At 36.0% G+C, this 24,146-nt stretch overlaps 1 protein-coding gene across 1 annotated transcript in view; it reads right to left on the bottom strand.

Annotated features, from left to right (window-relative positions):
• The window catches only part of LOC100371483 (E3 ubiquitin-protein ligase HUWE1-like), a 105,515-nt gene that overhangs the window by 36,470 nt on the left and 44,899 nt on the right, over window positions 1–24,146 (bottom strand). The window contains exons 39-55 of the mRNA XM_085496764.1: window positions 23,312–23,432; window positions 21,562–21,802; window positions 20,802–20,991; window positions 20,214–20,381; window positions 13,793–13,983; window positions 12,388–12,654; window positions 8,547–8,775; window positions 7,111–7,446; window positions 6,491–6,571; window positions 6,128–6,219; window positions 5,890–6,013; window positions 4,562–4,711; window positions 3,878–3,972; window positions 3,587–3,755; window positions 2,937–3,050; window positions 1,537–1,735; window positions 561–832 (exon numbers count right to left, since the gene is read on the bottom strand). Coding sequence (XP_085352890.1) covers window positions 561–832; window positions 1,537–1,735; window positions 2,937–3,050; window positions 3,587–3,755; window positions 3,878–3,972; window positions 4,562–4,711; window positions 5,890–6,013; window positions 6,128–6,219; window positions 6,491–6,571; window positions 7,111–7,446; window positions 8,547–8,775; window positions 12,388–12,654; window positions 13,793–13,983; window positions 20,214–20,381; window positions 20,802–20,991; window positions 21,562–21,802; window positions 23,312–23,432 — 3,039 coding nt within the window. The remainder of the gene's footprint in view (window positions 1–560; window positions 833–1,536; window positions 1,736–2,936; window positions 3,051–3,586; window positions 3,756–3,877; window positions 3,973–4,561; window positions 4,712–5,889; window positions 6,014–6,127; window positions 6,220–6,490; window positions 6,572–7,110; window positions 7,447–8,546; window positions 8,776–12,387; window positions 12,655–13,792; window positions 13,984–20,213; window positions 20,382–20,801; window positions 20,992–21,561; window positions 21,803–23,311; window positions 23,433–24,146) is intronic.

Below are 24,146 nucleotides of genomic sequence, written 5' to 3' on the forward strand. Positions count from 1 at the left end.
AGAGCACTTCCAAGATACCACATAAAAAAAAAAAAAAAAAAAGATGCCTGCCAGTCGACCATCTTTGATCCAATTGTGAAATAAATTGTACTGGACATGTAACCTAACATGTATAATCTATGTACCAAGTTTGAATGACAACTGACAAAGCATGTCCAAAATACAACATTTTCAAAAAAACAAGATGGCTGCCAGTCAGCCATTTTGAATCGAATCGCTAAACCACTGCATGTGCACATGTTCCAGATAAAGTACTAGGCACATGCAAAGAATGAACGGAATCAGTCCAAGGGATTCTGAGATATGACTCCGAACTGGGACTAAAAAAGATGATGGTCGACGTACTACGGAGGACAACAGGTCCAGTCAACCAAAGAGCTCTGCTTGGTCATCTTCGATGAGAGTGGAGCTAAAAACTATATGCCAGTATACATGTTTGTAGATATTAATTTCAACTTGTTTTGCTTTATGTTTATGTTTTGTGTAATTTAGATTGACTTCAGAGAACCTTAATGACTGCAAGTATGTTACACTCTGTGATGTAGGTAAACAGTACAAACCTGCAACAAGATCATGAACACTTTCTCCATCTAGAACTCTTGACTCTTCAGCCCACCTACTCAATGGCGAGGGAACACTAGATATATGTGTATTACCAACACCTTCATTGTAATTATCATGGAAGAAATCATCAAATAGATCATCATCTGTCCTAGCTAAAACACGAAAGTCATTGTCGCCAACTAGAAGTCGAGCTTGACCACCACCCATGGTAGAAGACAGGGAAGTTGTTAACTGGAGAACATCAGCTGCAGCGGTAGGGCCAAGCAATCTATGGAATAAGTAAGTTTTCAATTGTTATGTTGAATCAAGAAAAATTACGGTGTAAGTCTTATTTTCTCATTTCGGTCTTTTCAGACGACACATTTTGTTGAGACAATTCTCTGTGTTAATCCTCTGAGTGCAAAAGTCAACTTCAAGCACCATCAACAAACATTTGTAGCTTTTTTCACAGAAAATGTTCACGACAATGCAATGTCACATTGTATCTGTTTGGCCCAATATTATGACGAAGTTCAGTGAAAATATAACAAATTTACCCAATTTTGAGTGAAAATTTGGTGCTTAAAAGGTTAAAAGCATTATTCCATTCAATTCATTCAAATAAATAATTTGTCAGAATACTATAAAGACTCATCTTTTAACTACATATTATTTCACTACATGTTCCTGAACAAAACGAGTTATGATGAAGCCTTTTTACAACAGAAATCAATGGCGAATGGGTAAAAAAAATCTCCATTTTCCTGGCTGCACGTTTAACACATCTTTTTGGGGGGAAAAGTAGTTTGGTTACCATTACGGTTCTTTTGTGAGTAATAAAATAGCATAACATCAAATTATAAGGTACAAGTCAAGAAATCTGGTGATAGGTTTTAATGATATTTTCATGTTTTTTTGCCTGAAATATATATAACAAGTTATACCTATAATGCACATCTAAATAGTGTGATGTCATACTGGTATCAGGCATACCTTTGAAGTATAGCTGGTGGATTAGGATGACGTCCACCTGGAGGATATACATGAATAGCCCTGTGCCTTTGTCTGGCTGCTCTGTGTAATCTTGATGAATGACTATGTCCATGGGTTATATGACTATGCTGATCAGAGTGACGTATCAACAGTGGATGGTTAACAGATACACCACCAGGAGCTAAAGGAATGGATTGGCCTTGTAAAATCAAACATAAAAAAAAAAAAAAAAATGCAAAAAAAAGACACACAAAAAAAGAAATAATTGAGAATACATAGAATATAATTATGATTCAGCAGTGATTGTCTTATTGGACCCAAGTAAGGGACGACGTCAAAAGATCGATGTCCGATAAAAAACTTAATTCCTTTAGTTTTTTTCCAAACCCCCCCCTACCCCCCACTGAAACTTAATTGATAAATTATTGGTCATGGCATCAGACTACATTCACCATTAAATACAAATTGATAATCGGACAGTAGTATTGCATAGCAGTTGGTTGTCGGGTGGGTGTTTACAAATGAACCTCATTTGACGCACAGATTTACACTCGAACCAAACCATTTTTCTGTTTTTTTCCCCTTTTCGGTTATTTCTGTCCATGATTGGATAGAACTACAAATACTCCAAAATTTTTTTGACTTCATTAAAAAATAAAATCGTTTTTGTAGGATGGAAACTTTTTGAGGTCAAAACCCCCCACCCCCAAACTAAAGGATATACGTTTTTTTATCCGACATCGATCTTTTGACGTCGTCCCTAAATGTAAATGGACGAAAGCAACATTATTGTCATATTTTACGATTACTAACTGCCTGGTTCAGTATATTTCATCACAACTTCACAAAATAGTCCTGTTTATCGTCAGAAGATTGGGATGTATATAACCAATTTTGTTTAGTAAAACCAGAAAACTGACTCAAATTTTTTCTGTTGAATTCAAAATTAAGGTTTCATTTCCAGAATTATTGAAGAATTAATGAAAAAAGGTACAGAAAAATTTGGGCAAGAACGTTCATCTGGTGATTATAAGGTTAATAGTTCATATTCCAGACAGTGCCACACACAAAATAAATCACACATACATTCCTTGTTTGTACTGCCGTGTGGGGTGCAAAGCTGTACAATAATTACCATATTTTGTATAATCAGAAAGAAAGAACGAAACGGCAATATTGCAGTACGAGACATGAATACCATTTATAGTTCTGCCTGAAATACATGCAGACTTATAAGAAGATTCCTGAGCACACATTAATTGTGTTTGGATATTTCCTAAAAGTTCCTAGCAGCACAGTACATTAAGTACACTATAAGGTTCCACTGCTAACTAAAGAACTTATTACCAATGCAATGGCAAAATAAGAATTTTGGATGCGGAGAATAGACAGAGGCTTACCAGCTGGATCATTAGCATTGGTCACATCATCATGAACCGAGACAGGAAGTTGATAACTCCGTACAGATGGCACATTGGAGAGAAAACCTCCATCATCAAAGAAACCAGAATCACCTACATTGGGGTAAACACAACCAATTACTGTCAAAATCGAATGGTAACAAAACTTTGAAAATGTAAATGTTGCAGCTATGATTGCGTTTGACCAATACAGTTTCCCGAATGAGGGTGGGTTCAAATTGGACATGCAGAAGTTTTCGTTTAAGAACGTGTTCCATCACCCATGTATTATACCATAAGGCAAATTACTGAAACTGCTTTTACAGTATTTTTTTCAAAATGCAATTCCAGACACATTGTTTCATTACCTAGGGTTTGAAAAAATTGACAAATTTGTTCGGGTCATGTTCTACTCTTCCTCCATAGAGTCCCATGTATTAACTCACATACAATAATATCATGTTTATCTCAAAAATTGTGTCTGTACCACAATTTTTTTTTTTTTTTTTACATATGACCCTATATAGAAATAAAGCAATCTATTCTTGAAGAATTTAAAAGACTGTTTTGGGCAACCATAACTCACAAATCCATAATTCACTACTTGTGCTGAACAGTTATAATGATCTCTACGAGTAACATTCACTCACCTGGAAATACTTCTTCTAAATGCACAAAGAAATCATCATCTCTGTCCTGTACTCTGTCATCATAAGACTCATCAATATCATGGTATTCACCGCCATCAGCTTCCATATCGGACCCATCCTCATCATCATCACAATCATCACAATCATCATCGTCATCGTCATCATCATCCTGACAGATACAATGTAAAACACCATGTTTTTTTACTACATACCTACTGTGGACAAAGCAAGTCTGCATTTGGAATTGCAAAAATTCTTTTTGATATTCTGAGTCTATTTTCAACTTTTTACCTGATGATCATCTTCACTAACACTGTCATCATCGTCATCACAAGCACTGGTATCAGAGTCATCGTCATCATGTATACTTTCATCATCATGATCTTCTGCAAAAAGAAAAAGCAGAATTAAAGATCTAAATTTGAATTTCAGGGAATCCAACATATCCTACAGACACCATCACATGTTGTGTTTGTTGGCAGTCAATCAACTCATTTACGTCGTCTTTTTGCTCATCATACAAGTTGTCACCTTGAAATGAGCTTGTGATAAAACTTAAGAACAACAATTGACCAGACTACAGCATTATGCAAGAACCTTATTCAGCATCTACAGCAGGGTTAGCTGAACACTTTCATAGCCTACTTAGAATCCATTAATTCAGGAAGTCCAAGTAAAATTACTGTGAGATGAAACTTACCAAGTTTATATGTAAATTATGTAAACACAGTTGCCCTCTGTGTTACTGACATATAATGGCATCAAATCATCAGACTGGCAGTAACCCATAAATCAACATTATTATACAAAATGCATGCAAATTTTGAAAGTAAAAAAATCCATATAAACTCTTTGGGCAAATATTATGATTTTTTTTTGACTAAGAACACCAAATGATGATAATATTTGTTCTGAATAGACAATTGAAGGTAACAATTGATGTACCCTACTCAGATTGCATATTATAGAATTTACCTGCAGCACTTTCATCATCCCCATGACTGTCATGGTGACTTGCCATTTCTGCATCAGCCAATCCTCCTCCAATTTCCTCTTCCTCATCACGATGAGCATCTTCATCTTGAGAATCTACAAGAATCAGTGGATGGCATCTGATTCTATTATCTATATCGAAATGTAAGGGTCAAAATGGAATTTCAGTTATCCCTCAAACATAAAGCAAAGCACAAGTCGATAAACAAGTTTAACCAAAAAAGTAGCAAGGCAAAATGAAGAATATTAAAAGAAATCAAAAATTCATTTTACTGAGTGTGATATATTTATACGTAAAATATGCAAGAAAATATGAACACTGTAGAACAGGAAATTATTCGTGCAGTTAAATTTTCACGTAATTCGCAGAGGGAGCTCTTTGCTATAATTAAAATGCAATTTTCAATAGACTGATCAGCTTCAACTAACAATTTAGCATGGAGTGGTTTTAATTCCGAAAGACAAAGATTGCTTAGACATCGGAAATATCAGCTCCCGTCTGCAGTTCATTCAAAATACGGTCATAGTACCACGATTGAAAGTTAGATTTCAGCGAGTCCTTGAAAGGCTTGTAGACGGCAAGATTTAGGGGTTGCAGCTGATCGGTACAACAGGCCGGAACAAACACAGTAGCAATGTTGTTGTCGTGTAGTATTTAAAAAAAATCTTAACATCACTGTGCTCTGAATACATGAAATATTGCTAGGGTAACCCCAGTTTCTGGTGTGACGATGAAACATATGGAATGATAACAGTATCTAAATACTGATGCATCGTTTTCCATATTTTTTACTTGGCAAAAATGGTTGTCGTGTTGAGTGTGAACTGTAGTAACAATAGCGATAATCCTCGGACGTGTGTTGGCTAGTGGAAGAGTAACACTCATTTTTTAATGTGTGAATTAGTAACAGAAATTGAATAATAAATGCTCTTTGTTTGTATTTGTTAAGATTCTGTTTAAAATTTATTGACAAACATGTATAAATGAAAGGTCAAATTTGAATACTAGTAATTTGTCTGCAAGGAGAACACTAATAATAAAACACGCGAATTAGACAAAATTTGCTTTCACATGAAAATTTCATTGCACGAAAAATTTCTTGTCCTACAATAAAAGGAATCTCCACCATAGTTCACATAGAAGTAGCCCCAAAGTTGCTTTACAATTTTACACCATAAATGTGAATGTTTTAGAAAATCGCAGATGATCGTGTAACACCTCAATCAAGTATAGTTACATCAAACGATCATTAACATATAATTGACATGCATTATTGAGATTTAAATTATGAGGACATATTTATACACACCTCCTTGATCTATGAACCTTGTTGGTGCTGGAGCTGTAATGAGAGTATCCTGTAAGACTGCAGGTCTATTCCCACTCTGTCTTTCTAGTATCTCATCCATGATATCGTCCAGTTCTGCACTTGCCTGTAGCGTATTCAAAATAATAGAGATCAGTCAAAAGACATCACTGAATTTGAAAAATCCAAAAGCTAAGAACATTGGATGATGATACAATCTATAAATGACTATGAAACTTACCTCCATGGCATGTTCATCTCCAATTTGATGGTCATCCTCTTGCGTCTGTGCACCTAGCTGTTCTGATTCAACTTCACTTATATCAAGCATATCTATAAAAACAGGAACAATTCAGAAATGTATGCAAATCTGTGTTGTAATTAAAGTGGCATTACCAACATACCCAGATCCACAAGCATCAAGACATTTTGCTGTGTGAAAAAATTATTTAAATACAAGCCCCTCAGCAAACTGAAACTGACTGGCTAGGCTATGTTAAAGAACAGCATGGGTGGTGAGGTGTGGCAAGGCGAATCTAGGCTATGGTAAAGAACACACAGTATGTGAACAGACAGCAAAGGAGAAGTAGATCGTTTTTCATACCCGCTGCTGCTTGGCTATCTTGACCAGCTGTTGTATCAAGAGTTCCTGTTCCACTTGGGTCAACGACCGTGACATTTTCTCCTGAAATTGATGAACACATCTTGTAATTACAAAAACAAAAAGAAATTCCCAATTCACTAAGTGGAAAATGGGGTAATACCAGATTCTGCTGTAAATTCGCCCATCCGAAAAATCGCCCTGGGCGGTTTCACCGCTGGTGGGCCCTTATTTTGGGTTCAAATTTTCAAAAAATTATCATCAAATATTTTTAGGGGGGCTTATATTTTCATTGAAAAATCCACCTATGAAAACTCGATAACTTTGATAACTCATTGTCAAACCGAAGCTAACCCATTCACGCTAGTCGCAATAAACATTAATACTCTTGAATAGGCGTCAATGACCACGGCGAAACTTTTAGGCATCAGAAAAGATTAAAATAACACCTTAAAAAACTGCCGAAAAATCGCCCTGGGCGGTTTCTTGGTCCCAATTTTTTTTTTAAAAACCTGAACTGCCCTTTAACGACCCTGGGCGAATTTACGGCAGAATCCGGTACCAATAACAGGCGAGAAAAATGTAAACAATTGAACTTTTTGTAAATGATGATCATATCAAACCTTGGGGTTGATCAGCATGCAGCTCCTCGCCAGGAGTACCAGTTTCGCTAGATCTGCCAGACTTTTTAGTGCTCTTGTTAGTGGTAGTTGCAGTTGTTGGCTGGTTAACAATCCTTGTCAATGTTTCCAATGGTTTTAAAGCAGCATTGACAGTAGAAGCCATACTGGGACTGGATAAATCAAGGTGGTGGGGTATTCTAGATAAATCTGCCACCAATCCACGTTTCAATAACAGACGTATGATATTGTTCATGCCATTCGTTTGTGATTTGAATGTCTGAGTTTGATGATAAGCACCAGTTGGTGGACAAGCATCAATTATAATACTGATTAAACCTGGCAGAATAAAAAAAAAAATGCTTGTGAAGATGAGATTAGTAAAAACAAACAACCTGTCGGCTGAGATACATTGTAGCTCTGCTGTTAGCAAGTCACATTTCAATTAAAGAACTGAAGATATCATTAGAAAATGAACAATGCAATGTATGTATAGTATGTATAGCAATCGGACTTGCTGTTTTCAACACAAATTCAAAAATATCACTTTTTACCAGAAATGACAAAAATATTCATCAAAATTAGATAATTGAAGATATAATCATCAAATGAGCATATCTGAGAGAGGTCTACCTGTAGTACCTATATATATAATAGCAAAGCAATCAGACTTATGATTTTCAACAAGAAGTCAAAAATATCACTTTTACCAAAAATTACAAAAATATTCACCAAAATTAAAGAATTAAAGATATTATCACGAAATGAATAAATCTGAGAAAGGTCCACATGTAGTATCTATATATGTAATATCAAAGCAATTGGACTTTCAGTTTTTAATAAGAAGTCGAAAATATCACTTTTTACCAAAAATTACAAAAATATTCACCAAAATTAGAGAATTTAAGATATCACAAAATGAACAAATCTGAGAAAGAACTGTCCAAGGTACTTGCATATCAAATTTGAAAACATTCTGACTTGCGGTTTGGAAGAAGAAGTTGAAATTGTAAAGATGACGACGACAATCAGTAATATGAACAGCTCCACTATATCAACTTAGTCGACAACGGAGCTAAAAAATACGACTATTCACGGTACATGTACAATGTAGGTGTGATAATTTGTCATTATGGTGAATTAAAATTACAAAATTTCTAGAAGGCATCAATCAATAAACTTCTCATACACAATGACATTTGCTCAGAAACAAATAATTTTGACATTTTAACAAGACTACTGCTGCATAATCATTCAGAATTTGCTTGTGTTTTTGATAGTTCAAATAAAAATAGTTACTAGTTTCAACTGGCAAATGAGCACTAATACCAGTACAAGACTATGCAACAACTTGTCCCCTTATAGATGTGTTATCTATGAAATATGAAAAGGCAATAATCTAGCAAGATGTGAAATACATGATTCAAATAAAAACACACCTGTCAGTGCTTGTACTTTAGAATGCTTTTCAGCACTTTCAGGAAAAGCTAATGCTCTTGTTAGAGCAGATTTGACTTCATTGACAAGAGCACTCTGGGCATCTGTACTATGTGTACATGCAGCAAGACTAGCTAGGAAAACTCTTGACAATGGAGGCGTATCTTTATCCCCAGCAGTCTGACACTGGGGTAGTAAATGATCCATGATATATGCCAATACATGGCAATCCTGTAAGTGAATGGAAGGTAGGTTTAGTATGAAGCTGAATATGCACAGATATAATAACAATGCACTAAAGTTAAGATTAGCACTGCAATAACTAAGGCTAGGAAGATGCATATTCTGCATGTTAGAACATCTTCTGAATAAACTTAAACAATATTGTTCAAATGATATTTAAGGATGTAGTAAACTTAACACTAACAGTCACTATTTTATACATTTTTTGTTTATTGTCTAGTTTGGTGGCATTTGTCTATCTGCATGCAATAGATGTGTTTCCCACTCAAAATAGTAACCAGTACACCCAAAAAAGGCATTTTATAGGATATGTGTTTATAACAGCAGACCGCTTACTTTGATTTCAGGATAATCGGCTTTGAGCGCAAACAATAAATATTGACCTAATTTGTATAAGTTGTACAACTTAGCAACGGAAACAACGCACGCACGCCCTGTCTCTGTGATCGTTCTATATTAGTACACCGTGTGTGACACATCCAAAAATTAGCACTCCTTAAAATTGTTATCAGAATTATTATTAGAAATTAAGAGAGGGAAGGGACAAAAAAGGAAGAATATGACTCCAATGTCTGAAGAAGAAAAACTTCGTCTCAAAAACAAACAAACATCGATCGTGGTATGAGTCCAGCGAAAGTTCGGACGATACTGCTGTGACGGTGAAACATTTATCTACATGTAGCTCAGACATTGAAGAACTAGGAGAAGCGCCAAGAAGTGCATCAAAAAGGAAATTATCATCACATGGTGACGATGATGGGGTGGCCGACGCAGATGGATCGCTGAGACTGATCGATGTCTACATTTTAAATAGCGGCGCCATTGCGGTGCTCCAGTTGCAACAAAGGGATTTGACATTGGAGGAAGACACACGACATGGCTGGGGATCCCACTTCCAATTTAAATGTTCAAATTCTGAATGTTATTTTTCCTCAGCAGAGAGAATTTGCACGTCTTTTGAAAAACAAGAAAAAGAGTTCCAAGTAAACAGGAAAATGGTGATCGCAGGAAGAGTGATCAGTAAAGGCCGACGTGCGATGGCAAAATTTGTCGTGTACATAGGTTTACCGGCACCGATCCACCGGCGACCATATAAACAAGCCATGCATGGCACAGTCCCCGTTAGTTATCAAATTTAATATATATAGTTTTGTTTATAGTAATATAGCTGGAATATAACCATGTCAGGAATATGATTTTTTAACATTAAAATGATTGACAATTGTATCAGATCATCAAAAAAGTACTTGTCTATATTGAGAGATATTGCTCTGGAACAGCATTCAAAATCAGCCATTTTAATTACATGCATATATATAACATGATGTATAACGAATATATATAATTTGAATATAATCAGTCAAAGCATGCAAGAGATATGGCTCTAGAAGCCCAATCATTAAAACAAAATGGCCGCCAGACAGCCATTTTGAATCCGATCTGAAAAATAAATGATGTGCATCAGGAACCTGTAATGTCTAACATATGTACCAAGTTTGAACGAAATCCATCCATAAATGCTTGATATTTGATGATTTTTTAGCACAAAAATGGCCACCATTTGGCTATTTTGAATAGGATCGTCAAACCAATATATCTGTCTATCTATGACATGATGTATATTGAAAATTTGAACATAATCAGTGAAAGCAAGTCAGAGATATGGCACAAGAACCACATTCATTAAAACAAAATGGCCGCCAGTCGGCCATTTTGAATCTTATCTGAAAATTATTTGCATTAAGGTCCCATAATGTCTAATGTATATACTAAGTTTGAACAAAATCCATCTGTGAACAGCCGAGAAATGCTTGATTTTGATGAATTTTTAGCACAAAAATGGCCGCCATTCGGCTATCTTGAATCAGATCGTGAAACAAATTGACGTGCATATGTATACTATCATGTATGATGTATGTGTGAAGTTTGATTGTGATTGGTCCAGGCATTTCTAAGATACAGGTCCGGACGCACGCACAGACGCACGCACGGAGGTCAAAACATAAGTTCCCGTTTTCGGACTGCGTCCGAACGGGGACTAAAAACATGTCGTGGAAGTGGCAAATGGAGCCGAGAATGAACTTGAGAAGGAATTCATAGAAGCGGCGTCAGAGCTCCAACAAAAAAATCAAATAAAGAAACGTGTCAATCACCTCACTCCTTATACAGAGTGTCCGCGCCCAATTATGATGTCAAATTTTCAGAGCTGAACTGTACTGCATGTTTACTTTCTGCATGTAGCTCCATGATTTCTGTATACCAGGCAGGGTTATTTTTTTACAGGCCGGCTTTGGGTATGGCAAGAGGTACTTTTTTCACACGTTGTTCCAAACGACAAATTATTTATCACAACAAAATTTTAACATCCAGTAAGAAACTGAGATATAAATACAATTGAATAATCGTTACGCCAGTCCTGGGTGCCGTTCGACCGAACAGCGAAACACATGCTCTGTCGGACCGAGCTGTTTCTGTCTCTCGTCTCCAGCTAGCACGCCTGCATCTACATTAACAAAGCACATTTCATTTTATATTTATAAGGGGGGGGGGGGGGGGATATGATCGTTGTCGACAACTTGGACATTGTGTGGAAAACACGCGGCAATTCAAACTGATCACAGTTGGCCTACATTAAAAATTGCAGTAGCTGCCACAATAAACTCAGTCGTGCGGTTCCCGGTTACTAAGGAAGTAACCATAATCTCTCACTTGTGTCCAGTCAATAAACAACCTTTGTATGTGCATAGGATTACGTAATTTATCTTTTGTAACTGTACAACGCTATCTAGATGAACAAGTCTCGCCAGTGCTTTGAAGCCTGTTTTACGTTGAATATTGACGATACGCTTGAACACTTTGTAACTTGAACCACACAATCTATAAAATAAAAGTATACCCTTCGCCCGAGGGTATATTTTTCTCAAACGACGTCCCAAACTGAAAATATTGGCCAGTTTGTTCACAGGAAAGGTTATTTGCCGTTTCTGCCAAATGAAAACGAACCAATTAGTGAACTACATTATCGAGTACGCTGCGTTCCCTGGGTATCACATTCGCTTGATTTTTGCATGGGTTACCTGAAGCATCAAACATGCGGTGAGAGCGTTTTATCCTAACATTAATTGTTAGCCAGAAATCTCGTTATAAACTAAAAGTAAATTAAGTGTAATTCAGTGACCGTGGTCCAAAATTTCAAGCTGGTCTCATGAAATAAACACATCTCGCTGGGCAAAAATCTTGTCACCCGATTGGACACCCTGTGGTCAACATTACGATGTTTGTTACTCATCTAACTAGTTTCATTTTCACGCAGTACTCGTTTTTTTACAATAATATTTTTGTTTGTTTACTTAGCAGTCACGTGATAACTATTGAATTCTATCCAAAATGACCCAGGAAGTGTGAGATCAGAGGTTTCATAAAGTATATGGTTTACTATAGTTCAGGACATTTCTTATATGAAAATGTCAAGCCTAACTATAAAATACCTGTTATGTCTACTACATCCTTAATAATTGTGCTCGGCAATATTATAAACATGTTTATCTGCTGCATTACACTGCAAATTGTATGAGCTAAACCAACATATATTATACGTACTTCTTTCAAATGTGGTGTTTGTCCACCTGTGTACTGATAATGAGTAATCATGGCAGCACATCCAGCATAGGATCTAACTAACTCTGCAAGAAGTCGGAGTATCGCTGATTTTGGCATGAGGGGTCTGTTTGCTGCTGCTAATTTAGCAGTTTCCTCTTTGCTTTTTTTGATACTTGCTTCATCTTTTTGTTCAGGATCTTTCTCTTTGACAGTTGTGCTTTCTTGAGATTCAACAACAGTGGCTGAGGACTGGCTACTTTCAGCAACCTGTAAAAAGAAAAACAAAATGATCATTTAATTTTTAGTTTGATCACTCTGACTCACACTTTTAATTCAAGTGCTTTACAGAATTTAATTTGTTGATAAAAAAAATTTGTTACTGCTTTGCTTCCACAACCAAGCCATAACTTCAAATTCTTGTGTAGCTAACAAATACCATCAACTGACCTAAACAGCAAATAATTACACAGAAAATGGAATGACTTTCTAATTGAAAATGTACGGAGCGAGCTGATTCAGAATCAAGAACAGAGTCTAATTCAAGCTCCATAAGTTGCTTTGTTGGCCAAATATTGTTTGAAGCCTTTGATGTATTTAAGTAATATGTGTACAATAATAATGAATGCAACAGCTTTGGTATTTGCAAGATATCTGCCTCATGATTTACTGGAATGTAGCCTGTCAGTTTGGTGGAATTGGATGTGTTTCAGCAATTACTGGGGTTAAATCACCAAGGATTCTGTTCGACTATTGAAGATGGAATATACAATCAAATCAATATTTGATTTCAAGCACTTTCTATTGAAATTAATTTTAGATGCACATCAGACACTCAAGTTGTTTCCTGTACAGCCATTATATGTCCCTCCTTTCAATTTTATACAACCACTGTTAACTGCATCCAAGCAAAGTTTGAACATTGAACATACCTCTCAAGTAAATTTAGTGTGCTCCCAAAAGAAGAATTTGAACAGTAATGTATGACATTAATGATTTATAGTAAAGACAAATGGTGACCTTGCCTATAAACAGTGCAATACACCAGCTTTCGATCAGTATAACCCACAGACACTGTTAACTTTCATATTTGGTTTCCCAAAATTGAAAGATTTCAACTAAATTTTTTCGAAAATACAACATTACTGTGAATAAAAATGTAACATGGGCAGCAGTATTGCAATAAAGCTCACTGTTTTACTAACAAATAGCATTTCAGCTTACAGTTACAAACTGTTGCATTTAAACTATCAATATTTTCTGAGCAAAAGTGAGCTTTATTGCAATACTGCTAATTGAGTTGCATTTTTGTTCAAAGTAACGAAAAAATATATAAAGAAAATAATTCAAATTCTACATGTACTTTTCTTTTAGTTTTATGAAAAACAATCTGGATTCATTGCCTAACCTGATGGTCTTCATCTCCCGCTTCAGCTTCGGTATCAACAACAATACTGTCTTGTCTACGTACAGCTCGATTACTTGTACCATTAACTGAATACTGTCGAATGAAATCATCTCCAACTTCACGAAGAGCTTGACCAATTTCTTCAGACACAGTTGGAGGGCTTTCCTTCATGTCTGGCTTTGGTACATCAGCTGCATTGCAAGGAGCATTGTAGGAATTATATGATGTCAAGCTTGAATATTGTTTTATAATGACATGCTAATGAGATGTTGCAATTCTAAGCGCACTCTCGGGTTTTTACACACAGACAAACTTGTACACAAACAACATTTCACACTATAATATACTGCGCAATAAATATTATCTACAAGTAGATTTGTACGCATTCGCAGATTAAGGCACCGTATACTACAATCTCTTGAATAGATGTCACTCTAATTCGTTATAGGTCGCAACTGAGAGACAGTCATCTGACACAGTTGATTGCGTTCGACTACTGGCATGTTCGACTTCCGGCAGAGTGACGGGACAGTCAATAAAAAAACCAGCCATGCATCACACAGTCCCAGTTAGTTATTAAATTTGAGATATATAGTTTTGTTCATAGTAATATAGCTGGGACATAAACATGTCAGGAGTATGATTATGATCATTGTTTAACATTAAAATGATTGACATTTGTATCAACCACTATTGAGAGATATTGCTCTGGAATAGCATTAATTAAAACAAAATCAGCCATTTTGAATACATGTATAATGAATATTTAAAATTTGAACGTAATCAGTCAAAGCAAGTCAGAGATATGGCACTGGAACCACATTCATTAAACAAAATGGCCGCCAGTCGGCCATTTTTAATCTTATCTGAAAAACAAAATGATGTGCTTCAAGGTCCTATGATGTCTAACGTATATACAAATTTTGAACAAAATCCATCTGTAAACAGCCGAAAAATACTTGATTTTGATGATTTTTTGCACAAAAATGGCCGCCATTCGGCCATCTTGAATCAGATCGTGAAAAAAATTGACGTGCATATGTATAATATCATGTATGATGTATGTGTGAAGTTCGATTGTGATTGGTTCAGGTATTTCTAAGATACAGGTCGCACGCACGGACGCACGCACGGACACACAGAGGTCGAAACATACAGTACTCATTTCGCCCAACCTCCCGCCCGCCTCCGGATTTCGTTTGTTTTTTTTCCGCTTGCTTTTTTCAATTTCCGCTTTTTTTTCGACCGCGCAAATCTGGAAGTATCCGCTCGCGCGCGCTCGCCTGACAGCGCAACCGCCCGCATTTACAGTTCATTATCTATTGTTTCATGTACAAGTGTATCATTTTTGTTTTTATGATGTTAAAAGAAGAATAAATACAATCAGAAATTTATAGAACGACCATTGAAAAAATACGGTGGATAACACTGCCATATAAAATTGGTAATAATACATACGCGTAGTAATAATGTCCACCATAAACAATATGGAACCAAACATGTGAAATCAAATACGGCACTGACACGGACACAACTAATATGAAACAAGCCATGCATGGCACAGTCCCTGTTAGTTATCAAATTTAAGATATATAGTTTTGTTTATAGTAATATAGCTGGAATATAACCATGTCAGGAATATGATTTTTTAACATTAAATGATTGACATTTGTATCTGATCGTCAAACAAGTACTTGTCCATATTGAGAGATATTGCTCTGGAACAGCATTCAAAATCAGCAATTTTGAATACATGTATATATATAACATGATGTACAACGAATATCTAAAATTTGAATATAATCAGTCAAAGCATTTAAGAGATATGGCTCTAGAAGCCCAATCATTAAAACAAAATGGCCGCCAGTCAGCCATTTTGAATCCAATCTGAAAAATAAAATGACGTGCATCAGGAACCTGTAATGTCTAATGTATGTACCAAGTTTGAACGAAATCCATCCATAAATGCCAGAAATGCTTGATATTTGATGACTTTTTAGCACAATAATGACCACCATTCGGCCATTTTGAATAGGATCGACAAACCAATATATCTGTTTATCTATGACATGATGTATAATGAATATTTAAAATTTGAACATAATAAGTGAAAGCAAGTCAGAGATATGGGTCTAGAAGCCCATTCATTAAAGCAAAATGGCTGCCAGACAGCCATTTTGAATCCAATCTGAAAAAATAAAATTATTTGCATCAAGGTCCCATAACATCTAATGTATATACCCAGTTTGAACAAAATCCATCTGTAAACAGCCGAGAAATGCTTGATTTTTTGGATTTTTTAGCACATTTTTGATGGAGAGCGAAAAATGTCTACTGTAGAGTACGGTATTCGTCGAGTAACCGTGTGTAGGGTGACGCATGGTTTGGGTTTAACACGGGTCAAGTTGTAGTTATGAAATCCGTGGCACCTATAACAATTGAAGAATATCTGCAGGAATAGTAAGACTGTGAAAAAAACGACCAATTGATTGTTATAGAATGACCGTACTGTACAATTTGTCAAACAAATACAATAATTGCAAATGTAATGTCGGGCGGCGCCCATCTTACTTCTCCGATGTTATCAAAGCCGACATCAATGGAGATCGTGTTTTTTTAACTAGGCGGCTGGCAAGCGGACTAACACGTTACATAAACTTGTTGAATTACAATTATGGTTTTTATTTCTGCGCCCAATGTCTCTTTATAAAATAAAGGATTCAAATTTTGCAGGGTGTTCCGTTTTGCGAAATACTTCCATGAGCTGTACGTAGTTCACCTACAGCCAAAACAAAGTCAGCTTGGACGCAACTTGTGAGATGCGACAAAACAAACGCTGCCAGGGATAGATTACATGAATAAAAGAACAAAATAAACGCAATCAAAGGCGCCGACCACACACGTTGAAAATAAATAGAACGCGTTGCGAAGAGAAATCGCACCTGCATCTCGACGACGTCCCCGGTCATGAGCAGGGTTTGCCGCATCTTGGAAAAAATGAAAGTTAGAAAGGAATCGGTGTCGGTGTCAAGGAACCATTAACAATGTTTGCATGAAAAATCCCACGCGAAAGTTAGTTTTTTTTGCGTATCTTTAGGAATACTCTGTTACAAACACCATGGTACCTGAATCCCGATTAATTCATAAATATGAATCGGTAAGGGTCAATTTCCTGCAATCCTTCAAGTTAGCTTTGAGTGGAGATTAAATTTGCCTTTGAAAATCTTTCTAATGATGACCTGGAAGATTGCCACAATTTCTGTTTCAAGATTTATTCGGTATAATAATAAAAATGTTCACTCCAACAGGACTTACAGTTTTAGCGACCCGAAGATCTCACTGTCAACCGAGGCGAAGCACTACAATAAAGACTTTCCGTTCCCAATAAATAATAAAAAAAAAGACATTATGAAATTCTTTCGTCTTTTTGGGGAAAAACCCTGAAAAAAAACTGTATTTTGACAAGATAATTTAGAAATGTATATTAAGAATAATTCAGAATGAAACGTATTCCATATGTACCCATAAATTATTTTCATAATTACTGATTACACACGAATATTACAGAGAAAAATAATTTGCTATATTATCTATATTTGTGCCTTTTATTTGTCTTGAACTGTGACTGAAAGGAACTGGATGAAATTACAAACTATGTAGTGTGTTCGACAACTCGTGTATAAACAATAACTTTAATAAATATGATTTTACTTGGTAAAAAAAATACTGTATTTTTCTACATAAAAACAAAAAAAATTCACAATGTCGAAAACGGAAAGTCTTTATTATCATATATATAGTGTTGTTTGTAATAGTTGAAAATGATACATCCACGCGAACCTGCTCATATAAGATCGAAGGAGTCTCTGTTTTCAACAGCCGTATACATCTAACTGCGTCATCGCTAAGTTTCCTTGGTGGACCACTAGCTCTGTTCCTTGTTTGCACGCTAACATGTTCACACAATCGCAAACATTTTTTGTAAGGGTGCCCTTTGAAATGGCACATTTGTTGTTTTTGTCTTTCTAAACATTTATTTTTGATTGACATTCAACGAGATCGTTAGAATTTTGAATTTGATGATGGTTCGAATTTATCCACTTTGACAGTGATCAACATTTCGTTTGAGTTGAGTTACTAGTAATTACAAGCCTGATTTACATTTTTCTTGCGGTGTTTTTCGTCAATGTATTAAATATAAGTGCTTAGGGAAAAAACATAATTATATTGCGCGAGTGAAAGAGTTTGGTGAGACTGTGTTACAACACGTTTTATTTATTTCCAACGCGTGTGGTCGGCGTCTTTGATTGCGTTTATTTTGTATTTTTATTTTCGAAATGTATCACTGGCTGAGTTTGTTTTGTTTCATTTTTCCTCAACAATTAACTGTTCCGACATCTCTTTCGTTTTTCGTCCGGCTGCTGCCAATCCAATAATTCATCGCCACAAGTACTCAGACAAGCGATTAATCGTCACAGTCATTATACTAGTAGTTTAAATCCAATTGATTTGTAGAAATTCAGCTATGCAATGATTATATGTGCAGTTTTGTTTTGCGCACCCAGACACAAGCAATAGTTAACCAGATATATAACTACAGCATTCGTATTACTTATGCAAATTGAGTAAGGGTCATAGTGTGAGTTGCGTTCGCAAATAAAGCGTCAAATTATTTTGAGCGCTCATCGGAATAAATTTAGTCAAAATTACACAGAAACACACACACAACACACAAATACTAGTACTCAACATATATCACGATTGATTGACCAGTTATATAGCTGCTTGAACTACGCACACAAGGACGTAAATATGTAAATACAGGTCACAGTTCGACTTGCGTAGCGAACGTTACAATGTGTCAAGTGATTTGAAGGCATCTTTGTCTCCTTTCTCAATACAGAGAAGCAATACACGTTGTATTTTAAATCGTCATTAAAACATAAATTTATTACGAATAAAAACATAAGTTTATACATGCAATGTACCATCATCGTTACTCCAGCGGTCGGTTGGGAAGCGGACGACATTTCTGAAGCCAGCCATAGCAAGAGCGAGCGAGCGAACAAAAGCGATAAGCGGTCGGGTAAAAAAAACGATAAAAGCGGGAGGTTGGGCTGAATGAGTACTGTAAGTCCTTGTTTTTGGACTGCGTCCGAACGGGGACTAAAAATGTTCACATGATAACAAAAAAATAATGTATTATGTATTTATTTTCTTAATTTTTTTTGGTAACGAAAAGTATATGCTAAAAACAGTAAAAACAAAAAAGAATGCATTCTTAGTAGCAAATGATCACGGTAACGGCATCGCAATCCAGCCGGTCATGCTTTGTTTCACACAAGTATAACTTGTATGTTATGTGTTATAATTGATGATTATTACTTAGTAGTGATTACAATAACGTACAAAAAATAAATTCGTTGAAATGTTGTGAAAATTCAACTTAGTTTCACCGCAAGCGAATGTCACATGTAAACACTCGATCTGATACAATATCCGCCATGTTTGTTCAAACACCTTTAGTGACTCGAAACTGTTTTTTGACCTGATAGGTCAAGTCGCTAATTAACCAATCGTAACGCTGGATGGTGCCAACTTGTTTAAATTACCATACCTCATTTAAATATGTTAATGTAGTTCAGCAACTTCATGGTGAACGTAACACGGAAGAGATTTACCATTGTTGTAGTACGATCGTTTGGCTTTGATGGGAAAACGGCATGATTTTTTTTAAATCAAGAAATTAGTTGTTTTTCGAAAGATAAGCTGAGCATTGTAGAAGAATTTAACACTTGACAATAATAACAGCTCATTGTCGAAACGCAGTTTACCCATTCACACTACCCACAATACACACTGTACTCTCGAATAAGCGTCAATGACTACAGAAAACCTAAATTAGACTTTAATCTAGGTGTAGGAAAGATTAAAATGTTCGAAAAAATTATGCCTTAATTTAAAATTAAATGGTATATCTTGTTCTGAAATGTGGTGGCTGTTTGGTTTGTGGAAGTTTGGGGTGCAGCTTATATTGCAGACTTTTTCCTGGAATCAAAGCTTGTCAATTTCAACATGAAACAACGTCTTAAGTCAGGGGTGCGGCTTCTGTTAAAGTTGTGGCCTCAAATATGATTTTTATGGTAATCCTGAGGAAACCAAATTCATAAATATTACAGTCATGTTACACTGTTCGGGAGAGTCAACAACTATCCCAAAGTACAGTTTTCTGAGAGTTTCCAGCTTTTCACTGGCATATACAATTGAATTGGAAGGGGGGTAGAGTTAGGATTGAGGAGGGGGGGGGGGGTTACAAAGGACATCCTCTCCAATTACTAGGCAATGAGTATCATGTGAGTGGGAACTAAACAGTACAGCCCCTCCATGGGAACACAGCTACAAGTATGATTAGAATCCTCACCTGTTTGTGGTGGTACTTCCTCACTTTGTACAACTACCAATGCATTAAGAAGATCACATAACACTTGTTTTATAGGTCCATCTATTGGTGGAGGCATTGACGACTTGACAGATGTGGTCTTCAGAATCAGTGGAACATTCGGCCCAACTAGACGAGCTTCATCTTCATCTGAGAAAAAAGGAAAAACAATCAATACAACAATTTAATACGAGTAGTGTATTAGTTTTATTAGTAGTGTATGCAATGTGTCTATGATGAATAAAAAGCATTAACCTATAGATTCCTAACATTGCAAATTACTGATGTTATTGTTATGAACTGTAAGTTTTTGCAAATAAATCTTTGAACTTCACCAGCGGAATCAGATATTTAATACAGTCAGAGAATCTGCTTGTAATAGAGCAAATACAGCATTGCATTCAGATTTGAATAATAGTTTTGAAGATTATTAGGCATATTTGTGACAGAAAAAAGCATATTAAACTATTTTTTCTAAAAGTAAAAATGTTGAAGAGCTAGCTTTTCCAATGCTACTTTGTAATGCATTGAATAAGCCTCAATTGATCATGCAAGTTTTTAAATACATACCTCTTCTTGAGGGAGTTGGCAAAGCTACTCTTAAAATGACTTTAGCAACATCCACAAACAAATCCGGATTGTGACACGCAGCCGGTCCAAGAACTCGCATAATATAATGTAATTCTTTAGCACCTATGGTACCTGCTGCAACACCACATATACTGCTACCAATATTACCAGTCGCTGCTGTTCTCACAACCTAGAGGAAATTAAAATGATTTACTCATCGCTATTCTCATAAAAGTACTTGCTGGTTCCCGGTGGCCCTTGCAATGTGCAAGTAGGACGTGGGTAACTAGTAATTGGCATATTGTTCAACTGGGCCGGGATTCCGGCCCAAAGGCAAATTCTCATTAAACGTGTCTGTAATACAACGCCACGTCCATTCATTCCACCTGCTTATACTTCATACTTGAGGGGGTTCTAGCCTTTCTCGCTATTTCTGTTCAAAGTGATAAACATCTGGGAGACTGCTTCAATTTGTGATTTCCCTCATATTCAACATAGAGGGTAAATTCATGTGCAATATTACTGAATAAAGCACTGTTAAAACTATGAGAAGAAACCGCAGACCACAGAGGAACTCGCTGGTACAACCAAACATTAAAGGTCACAGCAATGTGATCTTCATTCATACTGGTTATATTTTGACCAATATGACAGCGCCCTCAGTGTTGAATGTTGAGTCTCATTCCTGATACAGGCCAAATATGCGATAGAGTTCTTGTGATTAGATACTTTAATTCAGACAGAAACACAACAACATTACCTTTTCCATAGTATGCCTCAATGTGTGAGGTTCTTCCATGACATGTCTCAAAATCAAGGTGGCTAGAGATGTAAATCCAGGGAATCCAGAAGGCTGCTTTAGTGACAACAACATTTTTGGACCATCTAACTCAGCAAATAGCAGAGCATTCTGATGCTCTCTCGTAAATCTTAAGGTAACTCTCAACACTGCATGAAGAGTTTCTGAATCCACTGGTACACTGATCAATCCAACGCAACACCTGGATGAACAAACCATGCATGGCACAGTCCCCGTTAGTTATCAAATTTAAGATATATAGTTTTGTTTATAGTAATATAGCTGGAATATAACCATGTCAGGAATATGATTTTTTAACATTAAAATGATTGACAATTGTATCTGATCGTCAAACAAGTACTTGTCCATATTGAGAGATATTGCTCTGGAACAGCATTCAAAATCAGCAATTTTGAATACATGTATATATATAACATGATGTATAACGAATATATAAAGTTTGAATGTAATCAGTCAAAGCATTTAAAAGATATGGCTCTAGAAGCCCAATCATAAACAAAATGGCCGCCAGACAGCCATTTTGAATCCGATCTGAAAAATAAATGATGTGCATCAGGAACCTGTAATGTCTAACATATGTACCAAGTTTGAACGAAATCCATCCATAAATGCTTGATATTTGATGATTTTTTAGCACAAAAATGGCCACCATTTGGCCATTTTGAATAAGATCGTCAAACCAATATATCTGTCTATCTATGACATGATGTATAATGAATATTTAAAATTTGAACATAATCAGTGAAAGCAAGTCAGAGATCTGGCACGAGAACCACATTAATTAAAACAAAATGGCTGCCAGTCGGCCATTTTGAATCTTATCTGAAAAATAAAATTATTTGCATCAAGGTCCCATAATGTCTAATGTATATAGCAAGTTTGAACAAAATCCATCTGTTAACAGCTGAGAAATGCTTGTTTTTGATGATTTTTAGCACAAAAATGGTCGCCATTCCACCATCTTGAATCAGATCGTGAAACAAATTGACGTGCATATGTATACAATCATGTATGATGTATGTGTGAAGTTTGATTGTGATTGTTCCAGGCATTTCTAAGATACAGGTCCGGACGCACGCACAGACGCACGCACGCATGGACACACGAAGGTCAAAACGTTAGATCCGAACGGGGACTAAAAAGTTGATGCGCATTGAATTTTCTCTCCTTATTTTTTCAACGATGTATAGTTGAGAAGTATACTTGAATGATAAAGCAACTCAACCAGCAGCATTATAATATAGCGAACATAGAAATATTGATAGTTCAGGTATAACAGTCTGTAATGGTAACCTGATATCAATATTTCTACTTTGTTTGCAAAACAGTGAGATATATTGTAATACTGCTGGTTGTGTTGCTTTTTTGTTCACAGTAACATACTGTGCAAGAAAATCCACATAATACCGTATTACCACACTAAATAATGGTCAGACATGCAAGCTATATTAAACATTTCCATTTTTGGTCACCAGAGGGTGAACTCTCGTATATGAAGTTTGTTTCAAGTCTAACAGCAAATTATTTAAAAGTCATTTAATGAGTATTCCCTGCCAAGGCATTATTTCCAGTGTATGAAATGGAGTTAGTAATAGCCTTCAGAGCAATAATTTGGTCAGGTGACCCCATTGTTATCTTGAAATATGCAGTATTTACTGTGAAGACGTCACTAAATGGCAATAGTACTTACCTTACAATAGTCTGTATCTGTTCTGGTGCCAAGCCTATAACTTCAACAACAGGCGCTTCAGCTTCTTTTTTATCATCAACACCATCTTTCTTACTCTCACTATTATGTTCAGTTGCTTTATCTGCAAAGGATTTTAAATTACATGACTAAGACTGACTTGCACATATTAGCTACTGACGAATTTAAGCGGACTGGGTGCAAAAATCCCTACTTTTACATAGTATTAATCTCACTCATTATAAAATGAAGATTCCCAGCAAAACTTAGTTTCTTCTGATTTTCATATTACCTACTTGACGGTGATAGCGCCCATGCTAAGTGCCAACCCCCAATTCAGTTTTATGTTTGGCTAAGTGCCCATCCTCTTCAAAATACCCTTAATTCAACTGTCTAATCATAAAACTTGGTCTTTGATCATTGTTTAACGTTTTCAAATACTGGTAATCGTTTTTATATGATACAGCGTTAATATTGACTGCCGTGAATCTGTTGTGAATGCGCAGACCACGGTAATCATGAATAAAATATAACAAAAGTGAAATGCAGTAATTACTTATGCCATATTCAGTTTATCTATCAAAAATTGCTAGTTACCAGTTTTTGAAAAAAAATCAATCCAAACATATAGTACTGCGCCTTCCGCATTGCGCTACCAGAAAGTCTTGTACAACACAGCATTCTGATTAGTTAATAACAGACTAGACCCATTAGGTCAAAGAAAGAAAAGACAAGCAGCCTGTCGGCAGAGATAGCTCCGCTGTTAGCAATGTACATTTCAATTAAGAACTGAAGATATCATTAGAAAATGAACAATATGTATAGTATCAAAGCAATC

Source organism: Saccoglossus kowalevskii, chromosome 3 (genome assembly GCF_978046115.1).
Source record: "Saccoglossus kowalevskii chromosome 3, keSacKowa6.1, whole genome shotgun sequence".
In the NCBI taxonomy this organism is placed as follows: domain Eukaryota; kingdom Metazoa; phylum Hemichordata; class Enteropneusta; family Harrimaniidae; genus Saccoglossus; species Saccoglossus kowalevskii.